A 20,391-nucleotide genomic window follows, 5' to 3' on the forward strand; every position below is an offset into this window, starting at 1 on the left:
CGTTCCCGCCGCGCCTCGGCCCCGCTCCGCCCGGCGCCTGCGCCGCCCCCGCCCCGCCCCGCGCTGCGCGGCGGAACGGGAAGGGCAGGGGCAGGGAAGGGGAAGGGAAGGAGCGGCGGCGGAAGTGGCCGGTGGCGGGGATGGAGCTGGGAGGTGGCCGGAGCCGGTAAGCGCTGGGCTGGGCCGGGCCGGCTCCCGCCCCTCGGCCGCTCTCCCGCCTCAGCCGGGCGGCGCCGCGTCCCCCCCGCCCGCAGCCCCGGCCCTGCGGCGGCGGCTGCTCCGACACCGGCCAGAGCCCGCTCTCTCCCCTCGGGGCCCTCTCCCCTGTACCCTCTGTGCCTTTCTCCGTGCGACACCTCGAGCCTGAGCTCAGCTGGGCCAGGCTTAATCATACTTACACATCATAAATAGCGACTGTGTTGCGGGGGTTCCCCCTGTTCGGGAGCGGCTCTCCATGCTCGCCTTTCCCGCTGGGAGACAGGCACCTGATGGCTGAGAGGCAGTTCGCTGGTTGTCAGAGTATTTGCAGGATGCCGTGGTGGGAGACGTACACAGAGAAAGCAACTGCTTGGCAAACAGATACGGTTTCTTTATTTGAAAGCCTGGTAGAAGACGTGATAAACGTTCATAGAGAAGAAACACAATATAATAGCCCACAATGTAATACAGCAGGAGGCAGTGAATCACAGAGTAACAGGATAAACTAAAAAGTGGAACCTTTGGTCCTCATGAGAATTGAGAACGGGGCAACCACTTTCTGGTCATGTTTAACCCAAGGTGGTCTTTCTGCTTCATTAGTTAGAAGGGTAGAAGTTCCAATTGTCCTAATAGTCGGAGTTCTCATTTACAAGTGTTCAGGGGAAGAATTACATCTTTCTTTAGAAAAAAAGATGTATAGAATTGAATGTAAATATGTTTAGTGTATTTTCAATATTTTCACTTGTATTTTCAATCTCTTCAAAGAAGGATTTTTTTCATTTGAACATTATATTGTATTAAAAAATAACTATGTCTAATCAGAGCCACATGGGAAATGTGTTTAGCTAGGACAGCAACAAATATGTCTTCAATAATACTAGTTCTATATTCTCCCCTTTCGGTTTAGAGGGTGAGGAAACCGAGGTTTACCTTTACAGATGATATTAATTTTGCAGGCATGATGTGTTTTTGCCTTAGAATCTAGTTCTTGTCCAAGTTGTCTAAATCAAGGTGTGATTTTTTTCTGGTTATGGAGTTCAATTTATTGGCAGCACCATTAGATTTTTGCAGAAGCTCTTTGTTGTAAGCAAAACTTCATTAAAATCAGTATTTCCTATGTATATTGCTGTGCATCTACAGGTGAGCAGTACTGGGACTCATCTTTAATCAGAAAAATGTCATTAGAGCTCACATTGCAGGTGTAAACTGTAGTCTGTTTCCTTTGGAAGCTAAAACAAATTGTGAAAATGTTCCTAATATTTTAAATTAATTTTGCAATATAATATTTAAAATTCATCTTAGCATTTTATTTCATTGTAGGTAATTTAAGTGATTTTCTAGCATGGACACTGTTGCTAGCCATAGTTGTCATCTTCTCCAGCAGCTACATGAACAGCGCATTCAGGGGCTTCTCTGTGACTGCATGCTGGTGGTAAAAGGTGTATGCTTCAAAGCACACAAAAATGTATTAGCTGCTTTCAGTCAATATTTCAGGTATGTGATAGAAAATTCTTCTTTTTAAAATGATAATTAAATGCTGTTGCTTGAGGTTTTCTTTGAGAAGGGTATTTTTTTCTGGTAGTTGCAGAGTAAAGTAACTGTTGGGAATATAATGAGAAAAGGGAAATTGTTTGCCCAGAGATAAATCTGTGTCATCGGTATTCATACTATGAATCTGTCAATCGGTATTCATGCTGTGCTGTTGGATTGTTGGCATTTTCCTGATCCTTACTTGCTTTTAGTGCCTCATATAACGGATTCTGGCATAGACCTGCATTCAGTATTTCAGTAAGGAAAGATAACTGCTTCGAAGGAACATAGCAGAGTACATGAACAGAGCCAGATAAGGGATATAACTGATGAAACGTTATTCACTTCTGAATAATGTGACTTGTTTCATCAATCATATATTCAAAATAAAATTTGACCATATAGGTTATTATCAAATCTCTGTTTAGAACAGATTCTCAGAGATAACAACTGTGTTTTAAAGTATACAGGTGACCCATTATGCCATATTGCTGGTTTCTTTCCCTTCTGTGATGCCCTCAATTGACCCTCCAAATTTTGGAGGATGCTGGATCTTCTAACTTAGTGTTTTACATTACTTATGAGTAAACTGTTAGATCTGGCAGTTTTTAGACCTTGTTTTTTGAAGCATCTCTAAAGTAAGAAAATTATTTCTATGTTACAACCAGGGAAAAAAGATAAGAGGTTCCTTTTTCTCTTCTAGTGGTGTTATCCTGCTGATGAAGTGCAATTATGCTCAAAGACTGAATTTTTTAAAGTAGTTAAAAAGAACTAAGCACTCAACTCCTATTAAAATTCAATAGGATATAAGTGGCTAATTAATTTAGACTCTCAACCCAGATCTGTTCATTATAGTTCTGGTTTTAATTTAGATAGGATGGTCTCGATTTCTGAAAGAATTTTGATATGGGCATTGGCTTCAGAGTAGCCTCTGCATTTCTAAAGTTAGGCATAGGGTCTCATTTCCTTAAGATTTAGAGCTCATTGATATTATGCCCACCTTTAAACAAAACCTAATTTGAAAGTTGGGCCACAAAGAGGAACCATCAAGTTTGGGGCATTTTGTAGCGAGGAAAATAACTACATAGGAGTGACCTGACCCAGTTTGTTTATATGTCATTGTTTGCTGTGAGGGTATCAGGTTAGAGACTGGGGATTTTAATGGGAGGGCGTGAAGTTCTTGATTGAGACAGAGTATGAACCCACTTAATCTAGGACTAGTTGTGAATGTGAAGAGCTACAGCTCTGAATGCGAGAATACTTTACATCAAATAGTAAGTTTTGTGAATTCATTCACTTCAATGCTTTAGTGACAATTCAGTGGGTATTGGTTGCACTGTTGGTTTAGGCTTACGTACTTGTGCTCTTTATTATTCTTTTACTGGGTTGTCATCTAATGCCAGTAAAAAAAGTACTTCTTTGGATATGAGATAATAGATTGAAAATAATGCCATCTTCTTGCTTAATGTCGCCATCCTCCTGTGTATTTGTGGTGAAAGAACTAATACTAAGAACTTTAATAAGATTTACTGATAGAGTTTGATGGACAAGCTCAGTTGCCAGAAGAGTTTAGCTGACTTGGAGGTGTTATCTTCTCCCTTTTACTAGCAAATTTCATATGTCCTGTTTTTATTGCCATGATGAAAGGAGAAACACCATTCTAAGTAAAACAATTTTTGAAAATTGTCCGTAAATACTCCACTGCACTTAATATGTGAATAACAGTGGATAGGAAACCACGAGGACAGGGTGTCATTTCAAAACATTAAAAACCACAAAATTGAAATTATATATGGATCCTTTGTTTTGATTTATACTTTAAGTGCACTAATGTAGGACTAATATATGACAAGTAATTGAGACATTTTGAGACTGTAAAAATACAACACTCTAGGTAAGGCCCTATAGTATAAATTGTTTCATACCAGACAGTCTATTTGAGGTGTATGTGTATTTTTCTTATTAAAGTGCCTGTGAATAATTTCTGTTTGTATTTGAGTATTTGCCTTATTTTATCAGGACCCTTTTCCAGAATTCTTCAGGCCAGAAGAACGATGTGTTTCACTTGGACATTAAAAATGTAGGTGGCATAGGCCAGATCTTGGACTTCATGTACACCTCTCACCTGGATCTTAGTCAGGACAATGTACAAGCTATGCTGGACATTGCACAGTGTCTCCAAGTGCAAAATGTGCTGAACATTTGCCACACCTTTTTAAAATCTTCTACAGCTGTAGAGCAAGCAGCCAGCATGCCTTGTAATAGTGTATTTTCACTGCAGAATACTTTGGCTACGGATGGGAGCTGTGCCAGTGACGGTTATGGGACAAACCTGTTGCACGAGTGCTCATCTGACACACAGGCCAATAAAGTCTTGGCTGACCACCATTCTCATGCATCGCAGTCTGTTAATCTGCACACATCCCCGGGGGATGCACAGAAACAGCCACAAGACTCCTTAGATGGCACCTGCGCAGAGCTTCCATTTAAACAACCAAATTACTATTACAAACTACGCAACTTTTACAGTAAACAGTTCTACAAACAAAATGCTTGCTCTGATCATGAGAGAGGAGCAGAACCATCCTTTTCTTACAACACATCCACAGAAATAAACACAGTGGAGAATAATTCTTGCACTGTCAGTCACTCTGAGTGTATTCTGGAAACGTCTGATCATTTACCATCAAACTTTCTGGTTCAGTCTGGGAACGAAGCTGCTCCAGACCAAGATGCAGAAAGCACACTTATGCAGCCAACCAAAGAGATGCGGCTGAAAAAGGCAATACACCTCAAAAAGTTAAATTTTCTAAGATCTCAGAAATCTGCAGAGCAGCCACCTGAGCCTAAAAGGGATGACAGTAGAGTACCAGAAGTAATTGAACCTGTAAATGAAAGTACCACAGACATGACAAATGTTAGAGTTACTGATGAAAAAGAAGATGAAGATTTAGTGAATTCTGAGAATTTTGAACAAACTGTTGAAATGGAAAGATCTCAAGGTTCTTTGGAACAAGAAGGACAATCACAGACTCTTCAGTCACAGAGACAATATACTTGTGAATTATGTGGAAAGGCTTTCAAACATCCAAGCAATTTGGAGCTTCATAAAAGGTCTCATACAGGTACAGTTATCAGTTACTTGGTCTGCAGACCAAATATTTCAGTTAAAGAGACTATCTTGCAGTGTCTCTTGATTCAGAGATGCTGGTTAAGGGTCTGCTTTCAAAAGGTGATGGTTTTGTGGTTTGTTTGGGTTTTTTTTAAGTGAATTATCATACAGAAATAAAGACTGTAATACTGAATTTAGCTGAGAGTTGTAGAAAAAATATGTCCTATGTATTTGTTTGGGTGCTTTTTTAAAGAACGTTGTTTGAATTCAATGAAAATGAAATTTCAATGAAAACTTTATTTTTGTCTTGCATTGAGATGAGTGATTTCTAGTCAGTTTGTCAGGTGGCCCAGAAGTTTCAGCCAGATAGCAATAAAAAGTGTAAATGAATAGGTGATCCTACAAGTGTTCTAGAACACCTCATTTCTCTCTGGTCATATATTCATTGTGAGATACAAGTAATTGGTGGTCATGTTTTTTAACTGTAGAAATATTTTTATAACAACTTTCATTGTGTTTACCTAGAGAGTAAGGCTCTTGCAGACAAGTAGACTGCAGAATGAATGGGAATTTTGAAATAATTTACTTTGCTTAAAAAACTCACAAGTAATATTTTTAAACCTAACATAGATTTATTTCTAAGTACCTTTTTATTCTAGTGAAAAACAAGACTTGGTCTGACTTTGAATTAATTAGTCTGTTCAACTTAACCAGCATTTTCTATTATTACATATACTTTTTTTAAGGAGTTTAAGAATTACCTTATCTAGTCAGGTAATACTATTGATTCAAAGTCAGAGATAGCATTATTCCTGATTAAGCTGTTGAATATTTCTTTTTCCCTGTATTAAATATACAAACACATCTCTCTCAATCTTGTCAAATAAACATCACTTTGGAAATGAGCATACATGTATTGGTACTTTAACACTAAATATGAAACCCTCTTAGCAGACGTTAATTTATTTTGTTAATTGGTCCTTAGTATTAAAAGTTTATTTTTCCACATTATGAGTAGAAAAATCTTTCCAGAACCTGAAAATACAAACATTTTGCATTAGCTTCGTAAAGTTTTCAGTTGTTACCTTTGACTACTTCTGTATGTTCATACTCCTTATACTTTTTTTTTAATTTGGTCTCCTGTGCTAGAGTTGTATGTCTCTTTCCTAGATCCTGTCTTTGCCTTGTATTTTTTTGAACCTTATCCAATTTGAGCTGACATCATCAGATATATTGAAATATCCTAAAAATTTCAGGAAAATAGGTGATCAGATAGAAGACAGAGCATCTAGAAAAGTCCCAGCTGAGGGAGAGGCTGCAGTAACATTTGAGTTTGTGCTAGAGACACCCCAAGATTCAGGAATTCCATGCTGCTTTTCATACTCTGTTTTCTTCCAGTAGTTTTTAAAAATTCCAGACTTGAATGCTTCTTAGTGTGGCATCAGCATTCTTCTCTAGATGTGCTAAACTAAAAGTTCAAGAGCATAAGTTTAACAAAGAATAAGCACATAAAAGGATGGAAAAACTGAAGCAAGAATATGACTAGAAATGCCTGGTTGCTTCCCTGTTATTCTTGGGTCAAAAAGAGTACTTGGAAAACTGCAGTGGACAGGGAGTAGGATGTTAATATAGGCATACAGGGCACATCTGTATTGTTGACTTTAGATACCTAGCAGTTAAGTAATATTAGTGTATGCTAAAAGCCATTTCTATTCACTTCCCACTTCAGAAAGCACAGCAGATTGCTAGCTAATCAATTTTATTTAAAAACATTTATCTTCTAAAACTAAGCGAAAGGTTTAGCAAGCATTTAGCTATTACAGTGCTTACTGAAAGTCCTTCCAATCTGGCTTTGCTGAAGAGATAAGATACTGAAATGGATCTTTCGCACTGGAAAACCTGTTTTTAACCCACAAATGACAATTCTTTCAACACAAGTGCAGTGGTGGTCTGGTTGTCAAGAAAAAGTGTGTGTGAAATTCTCTGTCCCTGACCAATAGGAACTACTGAAGAATTCACAGGTTTGCATGATTGCATTGATGAGTTTTCTATGTGAAGGCAGCCATACTGTGTGCAACACAGGTTGTTGTACTGGGATGTCTGGCTGTTTTAATTGTATTGCTACTGGATACTTAAAGTAATCTCTAAAGAGAGCTTACTCTCATTGACTTTGACCGATTTTGACTTGACTGAATGTTATAATTTTTTTTTATTATATTGACATGTCTGAAAAAAGGGAAGCAAGTATATTTCTCTTATACAGTCCATACCTGTCCAAGAACTTCCAGTGGTTTTGTTGGGATTTTTAAAAAATATTTTCGGGGAACATCTCAAAAAACTACCCAAAACAAATCCAGCCCCGTGGAATGAACCCTTGGCAGGATGGAATACAACAGGGCAGAGTAAGGCTGTCATAATACATTGTTGTTCCTCAACCTTTTCATTCTGAGCTTTACTTGAGCAACTTGCCAGCATTCCATGTCTTAGTGGGTCTTGCTCCTCACTCTTATGATCTTTTCAGGAATACCACTTCTGCATTTCATGCCTTTCTCCTCTGGAGCTGATACACCATGGCTTTGATCCCGCTATTGTGTACTTTATCTTCATCTCTTCTTGTAGAGTGCTGAACGAGAAGGATGCAGCAGGGGATAGAAAACACAGAGCAGTCCAAGGGTTCAAAAGTAAAGTCTCATGGCTGTTTGTTGAAGCATTGTCTTAACTGTAGTTCAGTTAGTACTTTTTCCCAAATTTTCTCTATTGCTGTTGATCCAGCCCTGGTCTTTGGGAAGATTGGTGTCCTCAGATAGAATTTTTTGGTTTGGAATTAATTGACAGCTGTAGAGTCATAGAAAACTTTAGATTAGTTTGGATCTCTGGGGGTCATCTAGGCCCATCCTCTACTCAAGGCACATCAAATTACATTGGGTTATTTTGCTCGTGAACTTGTGTAGTCAAATTTTGGACATCTCTAAGGACAGAGATTCCACCATCTCTAGGCAATCACTTCCAGTGTCTGACGACCCTTGTGGGGAAAAGATTATTTTCTTATATCTGATCGGAATTTCTCATGATCAAACTCGTGTCTGTCACCTCTTGTCCTAAAACTGTGTACCAAGAACAACCTGGTTGCATCTGTCTTCCCATGTAGGGGAAGGCAGATGTTCTGTGTAGGACAATAAGATTTCCTGTTTGCCTTCTTTTCTTAAGGCTCCAGATACGGTCTCACCAGCGATAGGCAGAGAAGGATCATCTCCAGTTTAGCAGCTGCACTCTCACTAATACACCCCAAGGTACAGTGAGGCTAATTGAGCAACAGGGTACTTGATAAGCCTGGATAAGTTTGGAATTTTATGCAAGTGCAAAATGGTTCTCCAAAAACTAATTTGATGTTTCTTTTTCAAACAAAACTTTAGTTTTATCTTTATCTTGGGGGGAAAAACTCCCAACTCTTTGTACATCATTACGATTATAATGAGTTTGCCTGCAGCCTACAACAATAGTTTTGAGAAATTTGAGCCTCCAATTCCCTCCCTCCCCCTCTAGTCGTTTCAGAGTGGATTCCTGTTCAGATACTAGTCTTTAGGTCTGCAGTAATTTTTTTGTGTGTGTGTAGGTAATTTCTGCAGAAATTGCTACTAGTGTTTTTTATCCTCTATTTCAAATTACCTTGATGCTTTGACAATTTTCAGAATCCTTCCCAGTTGCTACAGATATGGCTCCCCGTTGGTTTAATTTAGATTTGTGTTGTCAATACCAGAAATTTGCATGTTTAGAGCCATAATGAAATTAAATTAAGCCTCAGTGCTCTTTATAGTTGAGTTACTGGTTTCATAATTTTTGTCTTTAATTGAATAAAAGCTTTTTTAAAACTGCCAGAAGATTTCCATTCTTCATTAAGTAGATAAAGCCTCAAATTCTCAGGTTAGCTGCAGGATTGCTATCTGTGGAGCAACATAACTGTATGTTTACTCTATGTTTTAAAATCTAAAGAGAATTGCATTTAGTCCTTGATCTTAAAATATGTGGAAAGAACTTCATCTGCTTTGGCAGCAGGAAAGGAAAATGGAACCTCAGCACCTGAGTATGGTAGATGTTGCTTGTAACATTTCTAAGGGTGGAGGAAAAATACTGATGTAGAGAATACTTGGTGGAAGAGAAGCCAAGAGGTGTTTTGTAAAGTGAGGAAAACCAGAATTAAAAAAGTAAATAAAAGTCTATAGACACATTTTTGAATAAGCACCAAGATGAAACACATTTTAAGATCTCTTTTTCTCTTTGGAAACATCTGCTTTCAAAATCACATGGATTTAGACTAGTTTTGTTGCCCTGTACCCGTGGGCCATATTATATATGTCCTTTAAATGTACAGTTAGACTCATCAGGGATGATTAGAAATCTGACTGTCATTGAATTCAGTGATATTTGAGCATTATTATTGTTTTAAAAATTCTAGAAGTTGCACAGAGAATGTTATCCACAGTGTAAAAACTAGGAACTAAGCAGAGAAAAAACCCAACTTTATGAAATACTGTGGAGGAGAAAAAGTTATTACAAAAACATACTTGTCTTATATTGACAGCTAGAGAATTGAAGTATTGTGCAGTCACATTCTAGATTGAGTGTCAAGTTATTTTGAAAAGCTAAAGTGGGCTGCACTTGTTTTTTACTAAAGCTACTCACGAGTTTCTGGAGAATCAAGAATACCAGTTTTATATGTATAAATTCAGAATTTTGGAGAAAAATACTTGGGTTAATCTTCAGATATATAGGGTGAGAATTTGAAGGCAAATATAAGGAAGCAAATGGCTACATGCTGAGCAGAGGTGTACGGTACACACTGAAACTGGAAAACAGAACCCTGTCAAATTGGCTTCTCTACATTCCTCCTTCTTTTTAAGAATATGTCTCCGTACAAGTGAAAAAACAGGTGCACTTCCCATCATTGTTGTTGTAGGATCTTGTCCTCTATTCTGTTGTTCCTGGCAATATGATACAGCTTTCAAAATGACAAAAAAAAGTATTTAAAAAAATTAAAACCTGCACCCATTCATATCAAAACTCTTCTACCTACTCATTTTGAATGATCAGTCCTGTTTCTGAGCAAGTCTGCCTTACAAGCTTAATGGTAAATGCTGTACTTCCCTCTTGAATTTCCCCTTAAATACATGGGTAAGTGTCCTTTTGGGGATATTTTTACTTTTAAGTTACATGTTTTAAAAGGAAGTGTACCAATTGAAAACATTTTTTTATTCCATTGCAACTATTAGAAGTTCTATGTTCTGTTTCTTCTTTTAGGTGAGAAACCTTTTGAATGTAACATTTGTGGGAAACACTTCTCACAGGTGGGAATATTTTATGTATTATGGTACTTAGACTTGAAATGCATCTGTGTGTTGATTCTAAAAAACTTGGGCTTAAGTCTATAGATAAAGATTTTTTTTGTTCAAAGACACTTCACTTTAGGGATAAATTATTGTCTTATTTGAAAGTAATATGTTAAGTGGTTTAGATTTCTTTGATGCATTTTGTACCTTTGATTCTGTCTGCTCTCAGTAGATGTGTTATGTATTTTACCTTCAAATGAATGTTTAACTATCCAGAGCCACACTATATTTGAAATACAGAGAACATTCATTTCCAAACTGTTCTTTTGACTTATGCTTAGGGATATGTGTGAATAGCATTTTTACAGTGTCTGAAAAAAGTACAGGTTAGAATTTTCTATGATGTTGTATTCACAATACAGTTTTATCTTCCTAAATGGCATAAATTATTAAGCAGATTTGAATCAGATAAAAAAGTTTGTATCCATGTAATTGGGCTTAGTTTCCTTCAGTGAGAACATCACTGTCTGAAGTGACAGAACTCAGCTATGATTTAAAAAAAAACCTCCTGTGAAATTCTGTACTTACATACAGGGCTTAAGCTTTAGCTGTCTTAATTTGCCCTCCAATGCTTGCTTCCTGTTCTGGGTACAGCACTTAATTTGTATTCCTGCAAATTTGGTGCCTAATTGTCTCACATTTCCAAAATGTCTATTTCTTTTCTGTTTTCTTGTTTGGACTGTGCACCTCTAAGTACAGGAGACAATAAACAGATACATATTTTTATACTAAAATTAAATAATAATTATTGTTGAATAACTTTGGTATTTCTCATGGATCCTGATTTAAGAATTAGAGTTATGTGTTCTCTGTCTACCCACCCACAACTCTTTGTGTTTCTCGTTTCAGTTTCATAGTCCACCAGTGGGACTTGTTTACCTATGAATCTGATGCAGTTGTGTCCTCCACTTGTTGCTTAATATGAATATAAGACTGAATATAATACCCTGAACAGTACTGTTTCATCATGCTTATTGAGCCATTTTGAGAAAAACTAGATCTGCTTAGTAGACAAAGAAGTGCATTTTTATTCATTTTGATGGCTGAACTTTTAGTTATTAAAAGCAAAACATGAATATTTCCAAATTCTATTAAAAGTACTTTTGGCAAATAGTGGTACTCTGTACCACTATTGTGGGGGAGAGAGAATAAAAAAGCTTCACACACAGAGTGTATGACAGGCATGACAGACTCCTCATGCAACATCCTTAACTAAAAAAAAAAACAAACCCCCCAACAAAACTGGAAGTTTCTGCCTTTTACTTCAACACACTCAAACAGCTCTCCTTTCCTCCTTATTACATCACTTGCCTGAAGCTATAGGTAGATACATATGGGTGGACAATTCCCACATGTCCAGCACATGAGCCATAGTGCTCAGCTTGGGTGCTGCAGCTGGTCATAAAGGGATCTTGTGTATTCCTGAGGTACATGCTTTTGAATCCTGCAAATGAGTAAGATTCCACCTACCAGAAAGCTGCAAGGATAATTACTATGTACTTTTTGCTTAAAAGACCATGTTTGATCTTGATCTTCTCCATCTGCAGGCACAGAAGTAGAAACACTTTTATTTAAGCCTTCATGTTCAGTGCTTTTGAGACAGTGCAGTCGTTGTGCCTGGTGGTATTTCTGCTCCTGCTGAACGTAACTGATGTTCTCTGTGTTGGAATGCGGAGCAGAAAGTGAAGGAAGTAGGGGAAATGGACATGGGAACTCATAGTTGGGAACAAGTAGCAATAAATGTGTTTGATTTTTTGAGAAAAAGGTGCCTTCTGTACTTCAAAGCTTGCATCCTCCCTTACTACAGCACACAGCCTTTTGTAATGTGAACCTTTTCTGGCTGGTGATCCAGGGTATCATGTTTTACCTCCTTCTGCAGAGCTTCTTTTGGGTGTCTCTATGCTTAAGGTCTTTCAATTCAAAAGCAAGCCAGTTACAAATGGACTAAGTCTAACATATCTCTTTAGTCTCCAAATTTGTGAGGAGTGCTGTGCAACCAGTATGAGGATTCCTTTGAGCATTTTTTTTTCTTTCTCTGAAATGCTAGCAAAAGCCCTCTTATGTTTTTTCATTGACATGGCATTGTCAATGCTGCTTTAAGCAAGCTTGTGTGCCAGCTTTAAAGCTTAGGAAGAGTACAAGCTATTGATGTTTTTTTTTTTTGTCTTAGCACAGTTAATAACAAGCTTTGGCCTCATTAGGAGGAAATTACATAGAGTTGTAATAAATAAATGGATCTACTTGCTGCTCTCTGTAGATTGTTTTTATTCTTCATTAAAATGCTTGTATGGGAATTGTTTTAGAATGGTTGTTGCACTTCAAATTCACCTTCTATCTTTATCCAGAATAACTTTTAAGTGCCCATGATAGGGTTTGTTTTGTGACATGGATAGAAGTAAAGGCTCTGTCTTTTATATGTTTTCTCTCAAATGCACCACTGAATAAAATTCCTTGTGTTTACAAGGCAGAAATTATTCCATGGTTTGTCTCCTTCCTCAGACATAGGTGCCTAATGCCTCTCTTTGAATGGATTTCAGGATTATGAAGTTTGGCCTGAGAAAATAGTGGTTCAGTCACACTGCAGTCTGAAAAAAATTACAGGGGTTAAAGAGAGCTCTCTCAGGGTTCAAACATTGATACATTTGATACTGTCCTCTGTCTGTGTTTGTGTGTGTCTGCCCTACTTGAGGTCTGGTGTATTGTAAGCTCTGATTACAGTGATGGATCATCACTGGTAATTTATTATCTAAAGGAGTCAAAAGAAATTACTGTGGATCTTATTTTTATTGTCTTACTGTGACTGAGGAGGACATGATAATCTTTTGCATCCCAAATTTTCTTTCCCAATGGAAAGGACTCGATGTTCCTTTAGTGTACTTAAATAAAACCAGGCAGCTATCAGTCACAGAGAATGGAAGGGTTAAAAACTGACTGTGAAAGTATGCACGATTTAGGAACACCTGCAGCTCTTCTATCCAGACTAGCTGTATCTTGTGCTTTGAGAACTGGACTCTCAGTGGATTAGCCATTCAGAAGCACCAGTGGCTTTAAAAAGCATTTTAAAAATAGTTGGACAGAGTAAGAAGGTTTTATCTAGTCATTGGTTTGCCTGCTAGACTAGCATTCCTTTTATAGGATTGAGAGAGGAAAGATATGTAATAATTAGTTACCACTGATCCCATTCATTCATTTCTGTGCTTCCTTTTCTTTTGATATGACTGAATATATATAGGTCTGGAGCACTTGGCTCTAGTATTTTATGGATTGAAAAATTTCCACGGTATTCTTTTCTTTTTAACCTCCTGGTAGGTGAATTCAGATATCCTCATGTAACAATATTTTATTTGTAGGACAGGGAAAATGAGACATGAACTGTATTACTAGTAAGTTTTCTTCTCCACTGCATTCTAGATGGTGTAATTTTCATTTATAATTGGATCTGTTTTAAACTATAGGTCTTTCTTTTCCCTTAGCATTTGATCCCAGGGTTATTTTTTTTCCCCATTTCTTTTCTTGTCAACATATAATTGCATACATAAACAATTTGTTCTTGAAGTACATGGTAGTCTGTCTTTACTAGATCAGAATGCCTGAGTTCATACATGCTTTGTAGCCTTCACTGCCTTAGAAGTAGGAATAAAAAGCCAGTCTCATAGTTCCCATCATTGTTTTTATATCTGTATACAAGAACAGGCTAACTGAATTTAAATGCTTAAATTACTGTCCCTTCAGGCAGGTAATCTCCAGACACATCTACGTCGGCATTCTGGTGAGAAGCCATACATTTGTGAAATCTGTGGGAAAAGGTGAGTAGAACTGTTCACCTTAGTAAAATTAATATGATAAAATTTGGTCATGTTTTCTACTGATCTTCATGATAAACTAAGGGCCAAGAGCTAAGGCAGCATGCTGATCAATTTTGTTCAAAAGACACTGTGTTTAAATGTGTACTGATGGGATTAAAATACAGTTTTGCAGTTGTCTTGTTGCAAGTACATAATAAGGTAATTATATCACCGTAGTTTGTGGTCTTAGTTTTGTTTTTTGGATATTGGTATGTAGTTAAGAATATACTGTTGTGTGTATTTTGAACAGTGTGAGTCGTAATAAATCATGCAGGTTTGTACCTTTTCATCATATTTTTTTTCATTATTTGGTGATAAAAATTTTTTTACATTTTAGGGAATTCTGAAGCATGGGAAACTCGACAAATTTAAGCAAAGCGTTAAATAATTCTGCCTTCTGCTAGCTAGCAAGTCACAGAAAATACACTAATGCAGGAGTAGCATAAAATGCAGAATGAATTAGTAACATTAATAGTAAAAAGGTTTTTTGGGGGCGTTTTTTCTAGCGTAAATTTAATTGGACATTGCCAGTTTCAAAACGTTTTTCTGAAATGCATCCATTTATGTGTGGTTTAGATCTTAATCTTTGTTCAGAACATCAGGCATTCATTATCCTCAATTTCTGCACGATACTTAGTTTAGCAAAATAATAGGTCTTATAAAGACACTAATTAGGTTTCTGTACTGTGTTACAGATTTGCTGCTTCTGGTGATGTTCAGCGTCATATTATTATTCATTCTGGAGAAAAGCCTCATCTGTGTGATATCTGTGGCAGAGGTATGTGAGAACCAAAGTTTCTGCCTCTCAGGTTTTTTGACTGAAATGTGAGCAGTCCTTTTAATCTCAGAATCTGTCATATTTTTCTAGGATTCAGTAACTTCAGTAATTTAAAGGAGCACAAAAAGACCCACACAGCAGATAAAGTATTCACCTGTGATGAATGTGGAAAGTCATTTAATATGCAACGAAAGTTGGTAAAGCACAGAATTAGGCACACTGGAGAGAGACCATACAGCTGTTCAGCATGTGGTAAGAATTACTCTGCATAGCTTGGTTATGTCTTTGCTCTTTAAATGATAAGTAGAAGTTCCTTTGTCAACAGAATAAGAATTAACCAAAATGGTTTCAAATTGAAATACCATGTCGTGAAAGTTACTCACAAAATCTTTTGGCTTGCATACTCTATAGTCTTTTGTTTGGTGTAACTCCTTTATCTGTCAGAAGTTTAAAGAGAATTTCAGTTGAAGAGTAAAGGAAATAAGAGGAATCTACATCGTATGTGTACGTGTTTGCTAACGAGGTAGTGATACTAGCTGCTTCAAAAATAGATTTATTTTCAGAATAGTCCTTTCTGATGGCAAGTTAGGTTTGACATCACTTGGCTATCAATGGGGTCTTTTTTTTTTTTTTCTTTCCCCTCAGTTGAATACTGTTTGGTTTTAACTGCATTCACCCATAGAGTTTGATAATAAAAACCTTTTGTTCCTTTGCTTCAGCCTCTGGAATAAAATCGAAACTCGATCAATGTTTCGTACCAGAGAACCCCTGTTTTCAGAATCTGAGCCATACTTCCAAGTGGTCTGAAAGTGGCTCTTTGATCAATGATTCATCCTTCTAAAACATAGTTGTCAGAAATTGCATTGTCTATCCTGATCTCTTATGTTACTTACCATCCTGCATACTACTCATATTTTTGTCCTTATTTTGAATATCATTTTATTAATTTCTAAGGAATCAGCTTTGGAGGAGGGTAGTTTCATCTGTTAAAGTCCAATTGCAGTATGTTTTATTTGCAATGCCTTGAGGCACAAGAAAAAGCCAATATTATCAGGAGGTCTTCCATCAGAATGAGGAAATATAGATGCGGGATATGAAAGCATAAACAGTCATTTGTGTTGCTGTCCTTAAAACAGGCTTGTTTCCATCTTCCCTTGTAGTGGTCTTTTGAATATTTTTCGTTTTAGCCAAGTCATCTTATACTGAGAAGGCAAAAATTGTGCAAAGAGGATTTGATCAAGCATTAAGAAATCATTGACATTATGCAAAAAATCCAAATGTATCACTCTAGTAATTTGTAATCTTACCATTATTGTTTAATGGCTGTTCTGAAAAGAAATCTGTGTTGTAAAATAAAAAGTATAATGCTGAAAATTGAGACTGCAGTTTTACTATGCATTCCTTTAATAAAGTTAATTTTTACTGATATCTGTCCTTACAAAATAAATGAGATAAAAATCACAAATAGGTACCAGCTTATTTCTGCTATGTTAAAGAATGTGAGGTGTCTGAATCATGTAGTAATTCTGGAAACTGTTCTTTTGTTCTGTTTGTTCTTCTGCACTTTGCCACGGTTCAGCCTCAGACACTTTTTTCTTTGCAGTATGGTGATTGAGCTTATTTTAGTCTGTTGTTCTGAAGATAGCCAAACAGTTGAATATTTTTTTTGTATTCTAATATTTGCAGCAATAAAAATTACAGTTTTCATGCATTCCCTGTCTAGAATATTAAAAAAAGACTGCTACATTATGCTAGCTTACAGTTAACAAAAAAGCTAACTTTGTCAGCACTTTTGAGAATAGTTCCTTGGTAATGAACAAACCATTTCTTTCTACGATGCAGCTCTCACTGGAAGAATATAATTAGAAGTTTATCAGCATGCTGTTTTTCCAGACAAATTAAATTGATAATTTCAATTTTTTCTTTTTCTCCATGAAGATCAATATAAACTGAGAGCACTCACAGCTTTCAAATACTAATGGATATTCCTGTCTCTGGAGAAAAAAGCTAAACACACTTGTTGGGAAACACAAGTTAAAAAATCAGATCAAGAAGAAGAAACAAGTTAATGGAATTGTAAAAATAGATTGAACTTGTTTGAACCTGTTGTACACAGACAAATTACCACGACTGGGACATGTCGCTTGATATTTTCTCTAATTAAAACATGTTTATTCACTTGTGTTAAGAACAAATTCTTAATCTACCACTTCTGTCTTGCAGGGAAATGTTTTGCAGGCTCTGGTGACCTGCGTAGACATGTGAGGACTCATACAGGAGAAAAACCCTACACTTGTGAGACTTGTAACAAATGCTTCACTCGCTCTGCTGTTCTGCGGCGGCACAAGAAAATGCACTGTAAGGCCTCTGAGGAGGGGCCAAACGCACTGGATGAATTTACTCCAGGGATTGAAACTTCTGACCTCGACAAGTCTCAGAGTTCTGACTCTTTTGGCCAAGAAATGTCTGTTACATTGTTACCAGTGTCTGTTAAATTTCCAGTTCGTCCAACTGGGAATTCCACTGAATTTGACAGTTCTGCAGATCCGTACTGTAAGTTGCGATCAATGGCTCAACACCACGACTCAGCAAACCAGCAGAAACTCAGCGTGGATTCTGCTAAACTCCCGAAAGCTCAGACTCAGCAGCCACCACCATACTCTTACGCAGACGTTGATGTGTCTTCCGCAGAAGAGCCCTTGCAGTCGGATGGTATTCCCATGATCCGCTCCTCCATGGTCAGCTTGGACGGCCATTGCAATGACCCGCTGGGCAGTCGAACATCGTCGGCCACGTACAAGAATAATGAAGGACCCTTCTTCTCCAGCATGACCCTCTGGGGGTTAGCCATGAAGACCTTGCAGAACGAAAGCGAATTGGAACAATGAGGGCTCAGGTGACTGCGCCGAAACTTCTTAGAGGCATTTCATGTTCAAGTGATTGCAATTGCACTGCAGCATAGGGGGATCAGAGCTGGTTTTTAAGCCAGGTTGCTTGGATACTGATAGGAGTCAAGATATGCATGCCCAGAACCCTGTGTAGGCTGATTTTATTTACACTGCTTCTCAGCAAAGTTCAAATCTACTTTTGGGGACCTTTGTTATTCTGTGACTGCACTGTGTAGCTCATGTGTTGCCATGATTTATTAAAACTTGCCATTTACTAAGTTTGCTATTTAACTTGGAATTTTTTACCTGATAATGGAGGAAAGGATGGCCAGTGTCTAATTTCATTATATGGGTACAAATCCAAGTATGGGCCGTCAGAGCTGTGTAAGGGTGTAGATATGACAAGACAAAAATACTTAACAAATCCCTAGTGAACCTGAGTTTCAGTAGTGGCTTTCTTACCAGTAGGGTCACTGGTTTACAGGACTTGAGTATTGTGACAGTAAATTTAAATGTTAAATACTGGGTAATATTTGTGATAGTGCAAAGTAACTGTATATCTAGAAACTTTATTTTTTTACAATAAAAGCTTTTTTTAGTATTTTATAAACTATTTTGCACAGCAGATTATTTGTACAATGGAGGCCAAGATCAAGACATGTGAATAAAGGGAAGTTGTTTTACCCTGTATCTTAATTGCTCCATGTGTTTCATCTTTTTGTGAAAGATTTTCAGTAACAGTGTCATCTATTCCAGGTATCTTTATAATGCTAATGAGGATGCCACTTCAAGAAGAGCTGCACTGCAAAATAAACACAATCAATACACCAGTAGGTTGTCTTGTACTTCGGCAAATGAGTATAAAACATTGGCTAATTAATAGACTGTTACAGGATAGAAACTTCGCCGAGAGGCCTTTTTCTGCTTTGGTGCTTTGGATGGTTGCATTCATTTCCAGTATAGATGTGTTGCTGCATTTCAAACTGCCTGCTATGGACACATGAGTTTTACTGGCCTCTTTCCAACCCACGAAAAAGTTTTAGCAGTGCTTTGTGAAGCCTTATGCTAAAACTTTCCTTACATATTGTAGTTTCTGAAGTGAAAATATCTTCATGTTCCTTTTTTCTGAAGTTCATTCACAGGCTGGAAGGTCTGTTTGAAGCACATACTTCTTATTTCCTACAAGGAGTCTCAATGTTTGTAGGCTGAGAAGTAGGTTTGAGTGTTTTGCAACAGCTAACAACATCTATTATCACCACTATTTTAATAACACTGCAGTTCCTCTGCTGAAAAAAAATCATGTGTGTATAAAACTAACAGCTGGAACTGTCTAGTAATTAATATATAATATCATATATTCCTGGTATTAGAAAATACATTGTCACTTGTAAAGTACAAAGATTCAACTCTGTTGTGGTTGTCTGGTTCTTGGTTGCACAAGAATTAGTTTTGCTAGAACATGAATATAGACTGGATCTGACTTACAATCCACTGCTTGCATTCTGTGGAATTTCAAAGCTTGGAAAATACAGTATTTTTTCATATTTTTAAAGTGCTCACCACTCGTACCCCCAGGAATTCAAAACCAGCTGTTCTGTTTCTTGTGTTAACACCATGCGTTAAAATTTGTGGCTTCACTTCCTTAATGTGGCCCCTGTACCTTCTTGTTTTCAGCTGCTTTCAACCTGAGTTGAAATGGGAAAGAGCGTTGCTGGCCAGAGCGTGGCAGCCTTCAAACAAAAGGGGCAGAACATTACACTGTCAAAGTTTCAAGACATACACATTTTTCGCAGTCATCGTTTAATGTTATGAAAAACTTTTTTTCGCTACACTAACAGACCAGTTTAAAAAAAAAAGAATCCAGATGCACTGGAGAGCAAATTGGGATTTTTTTTTCACCTTTGTTTTCTTGTAGTGCATATATACTAGGAAGCTTAAAAACATCTCTATTTTTCCAGCCAGTGAAGTCAGAACACAGAAGCTTTTGCAGCATGTGTGTGTTAGAAATGACACATAGGCTATATGAACACAGTCCCATATGGATTAAGCAGGGAACACTTCATATATGTGAACCCTTAGCTCTCCCCTCATTCATTGTCTTTTACATTATTTGCCTTTGAACACTGCAGATCTTTGTGGGAATTATCTATGTGCTATTCAACAGTCCAGGTATTATGGTTCTGTCCCTGACCACGTGTGCTCATCCTCGCTCTCACTCTGCTTTCCTTGCACTAGTGCCCAAGGCAAAATGTGGGTACCTGTCAGTCACTAGCTCTGTAGGTTTCCTCTTGTCAAAAACTATTTTTAAATTTACTTATCCTAAGAGAAAATAGAAATTTGATTCTCTTCCCACCAGCATTCTGCTGCTTGGAAAGGACAAATTGCAATTTGTGAACCTCATAATTTTTAGTTTCCTCTGGTTCTGCAGTGGTTTTGCTTCCTTTGTTGTATTTTGGAGGAGTCACTATAGGATTAAGTTTAAAACAAGCCATGTTGTAACCTTGGTGCTCTTCTAACAGAGCGTTGGAGGTCTGTACACTGGTTTGAAGGAATGTGTAAGACTGTCTTAAAGAGAAAATGGCACCTTGAGATACTTGTAAGCACACAGATTAGATTGCAGGTATCATGTGTTTTGTGCCAAGAGGGCAGCTCTGAT

General features: G+C 37.4%; 1 protein-coding gene across 2 annotated transcripts; it reads left to right on the forward strand.

The window, feature by feature from the left end:
* Positions 1–92: 92 nt before the first annotated feature.
* On the forward strand, positions 93–18,425 carry ZBTB49 (zinc finger and BTB domain containing 49). Of its 2 annotated transcripts, none has more exons than XM_027736273.2 (8): positions 93–166; positions 1,519–1,692; positions 3,748–4,853; positions 10,136–10,182; positions 13,957–14,030; positions 14,765–14,847; positions 14,938–15,099; positions 17,071–18,425. In XM_027736273.2, the coding sequence occupies exons 2-8, from the start codon at positions 1,541–1,543 to the stop codon at positions 17,733–17,735; spliced, it is 2,289 nt and encodes a 762-aa protein (XP_027592074.1). In that variant the 5' UTR covers positions 93–166; positions 1,519–1,540; the 3' UTR covers positions 17,736–18,425. The 2 variants fall into 2 exon arrangements, with proteins under 2 accessions (XP_027592074.1, XP_039241772.1); XM_039385838.1 differs by having other exon boundaries at positions 141–777.
* Positions 18,426–20,391: the final 1,966 nt, after the last annotated feature.

Source organism: Pipra filicauda, unplaced genomic scaffold, assembly GCF_003945595.2.
Source record: "Pipra filicauda isolate LSUMZ 115617 unplaced genomic scaffold, ASM394559v2 scaffold43_size3849885_pilon, whole genome shotgun sequence".
Classification (NCBI taxonomy): domain Eukaryota; kingdom Metazoa; phylum Chordata; class Aves; order Passeriformes; family Pipridae; genus Pipra; species Pipra filicauda.

Bases quoted from the DNA above. Each gene is read 5' to 3' on its own strand.
- ZBTB49 (XM_027736273.2), top strand. From the start codon at position 1,541: ATGGACACTGTTGCTAGCCATAGTTGTCATCTTCTCCAGCAGCTACAT. The intron at 1,693-3,747 runs GTATGTGATAGA...TTATTTTATCAG, and splicing joins GCTTTCAGTCAATATTTCAG to GACCCTTTTCCAGAATTCTT. The intron at 14,031-14,764 runs GTGAGTAGAACT...ACTGTGTTACAG, and splicing joins TGTGAAATCTGTGGGAAAAG to ATTTGCTGCTTCTGGTGATG.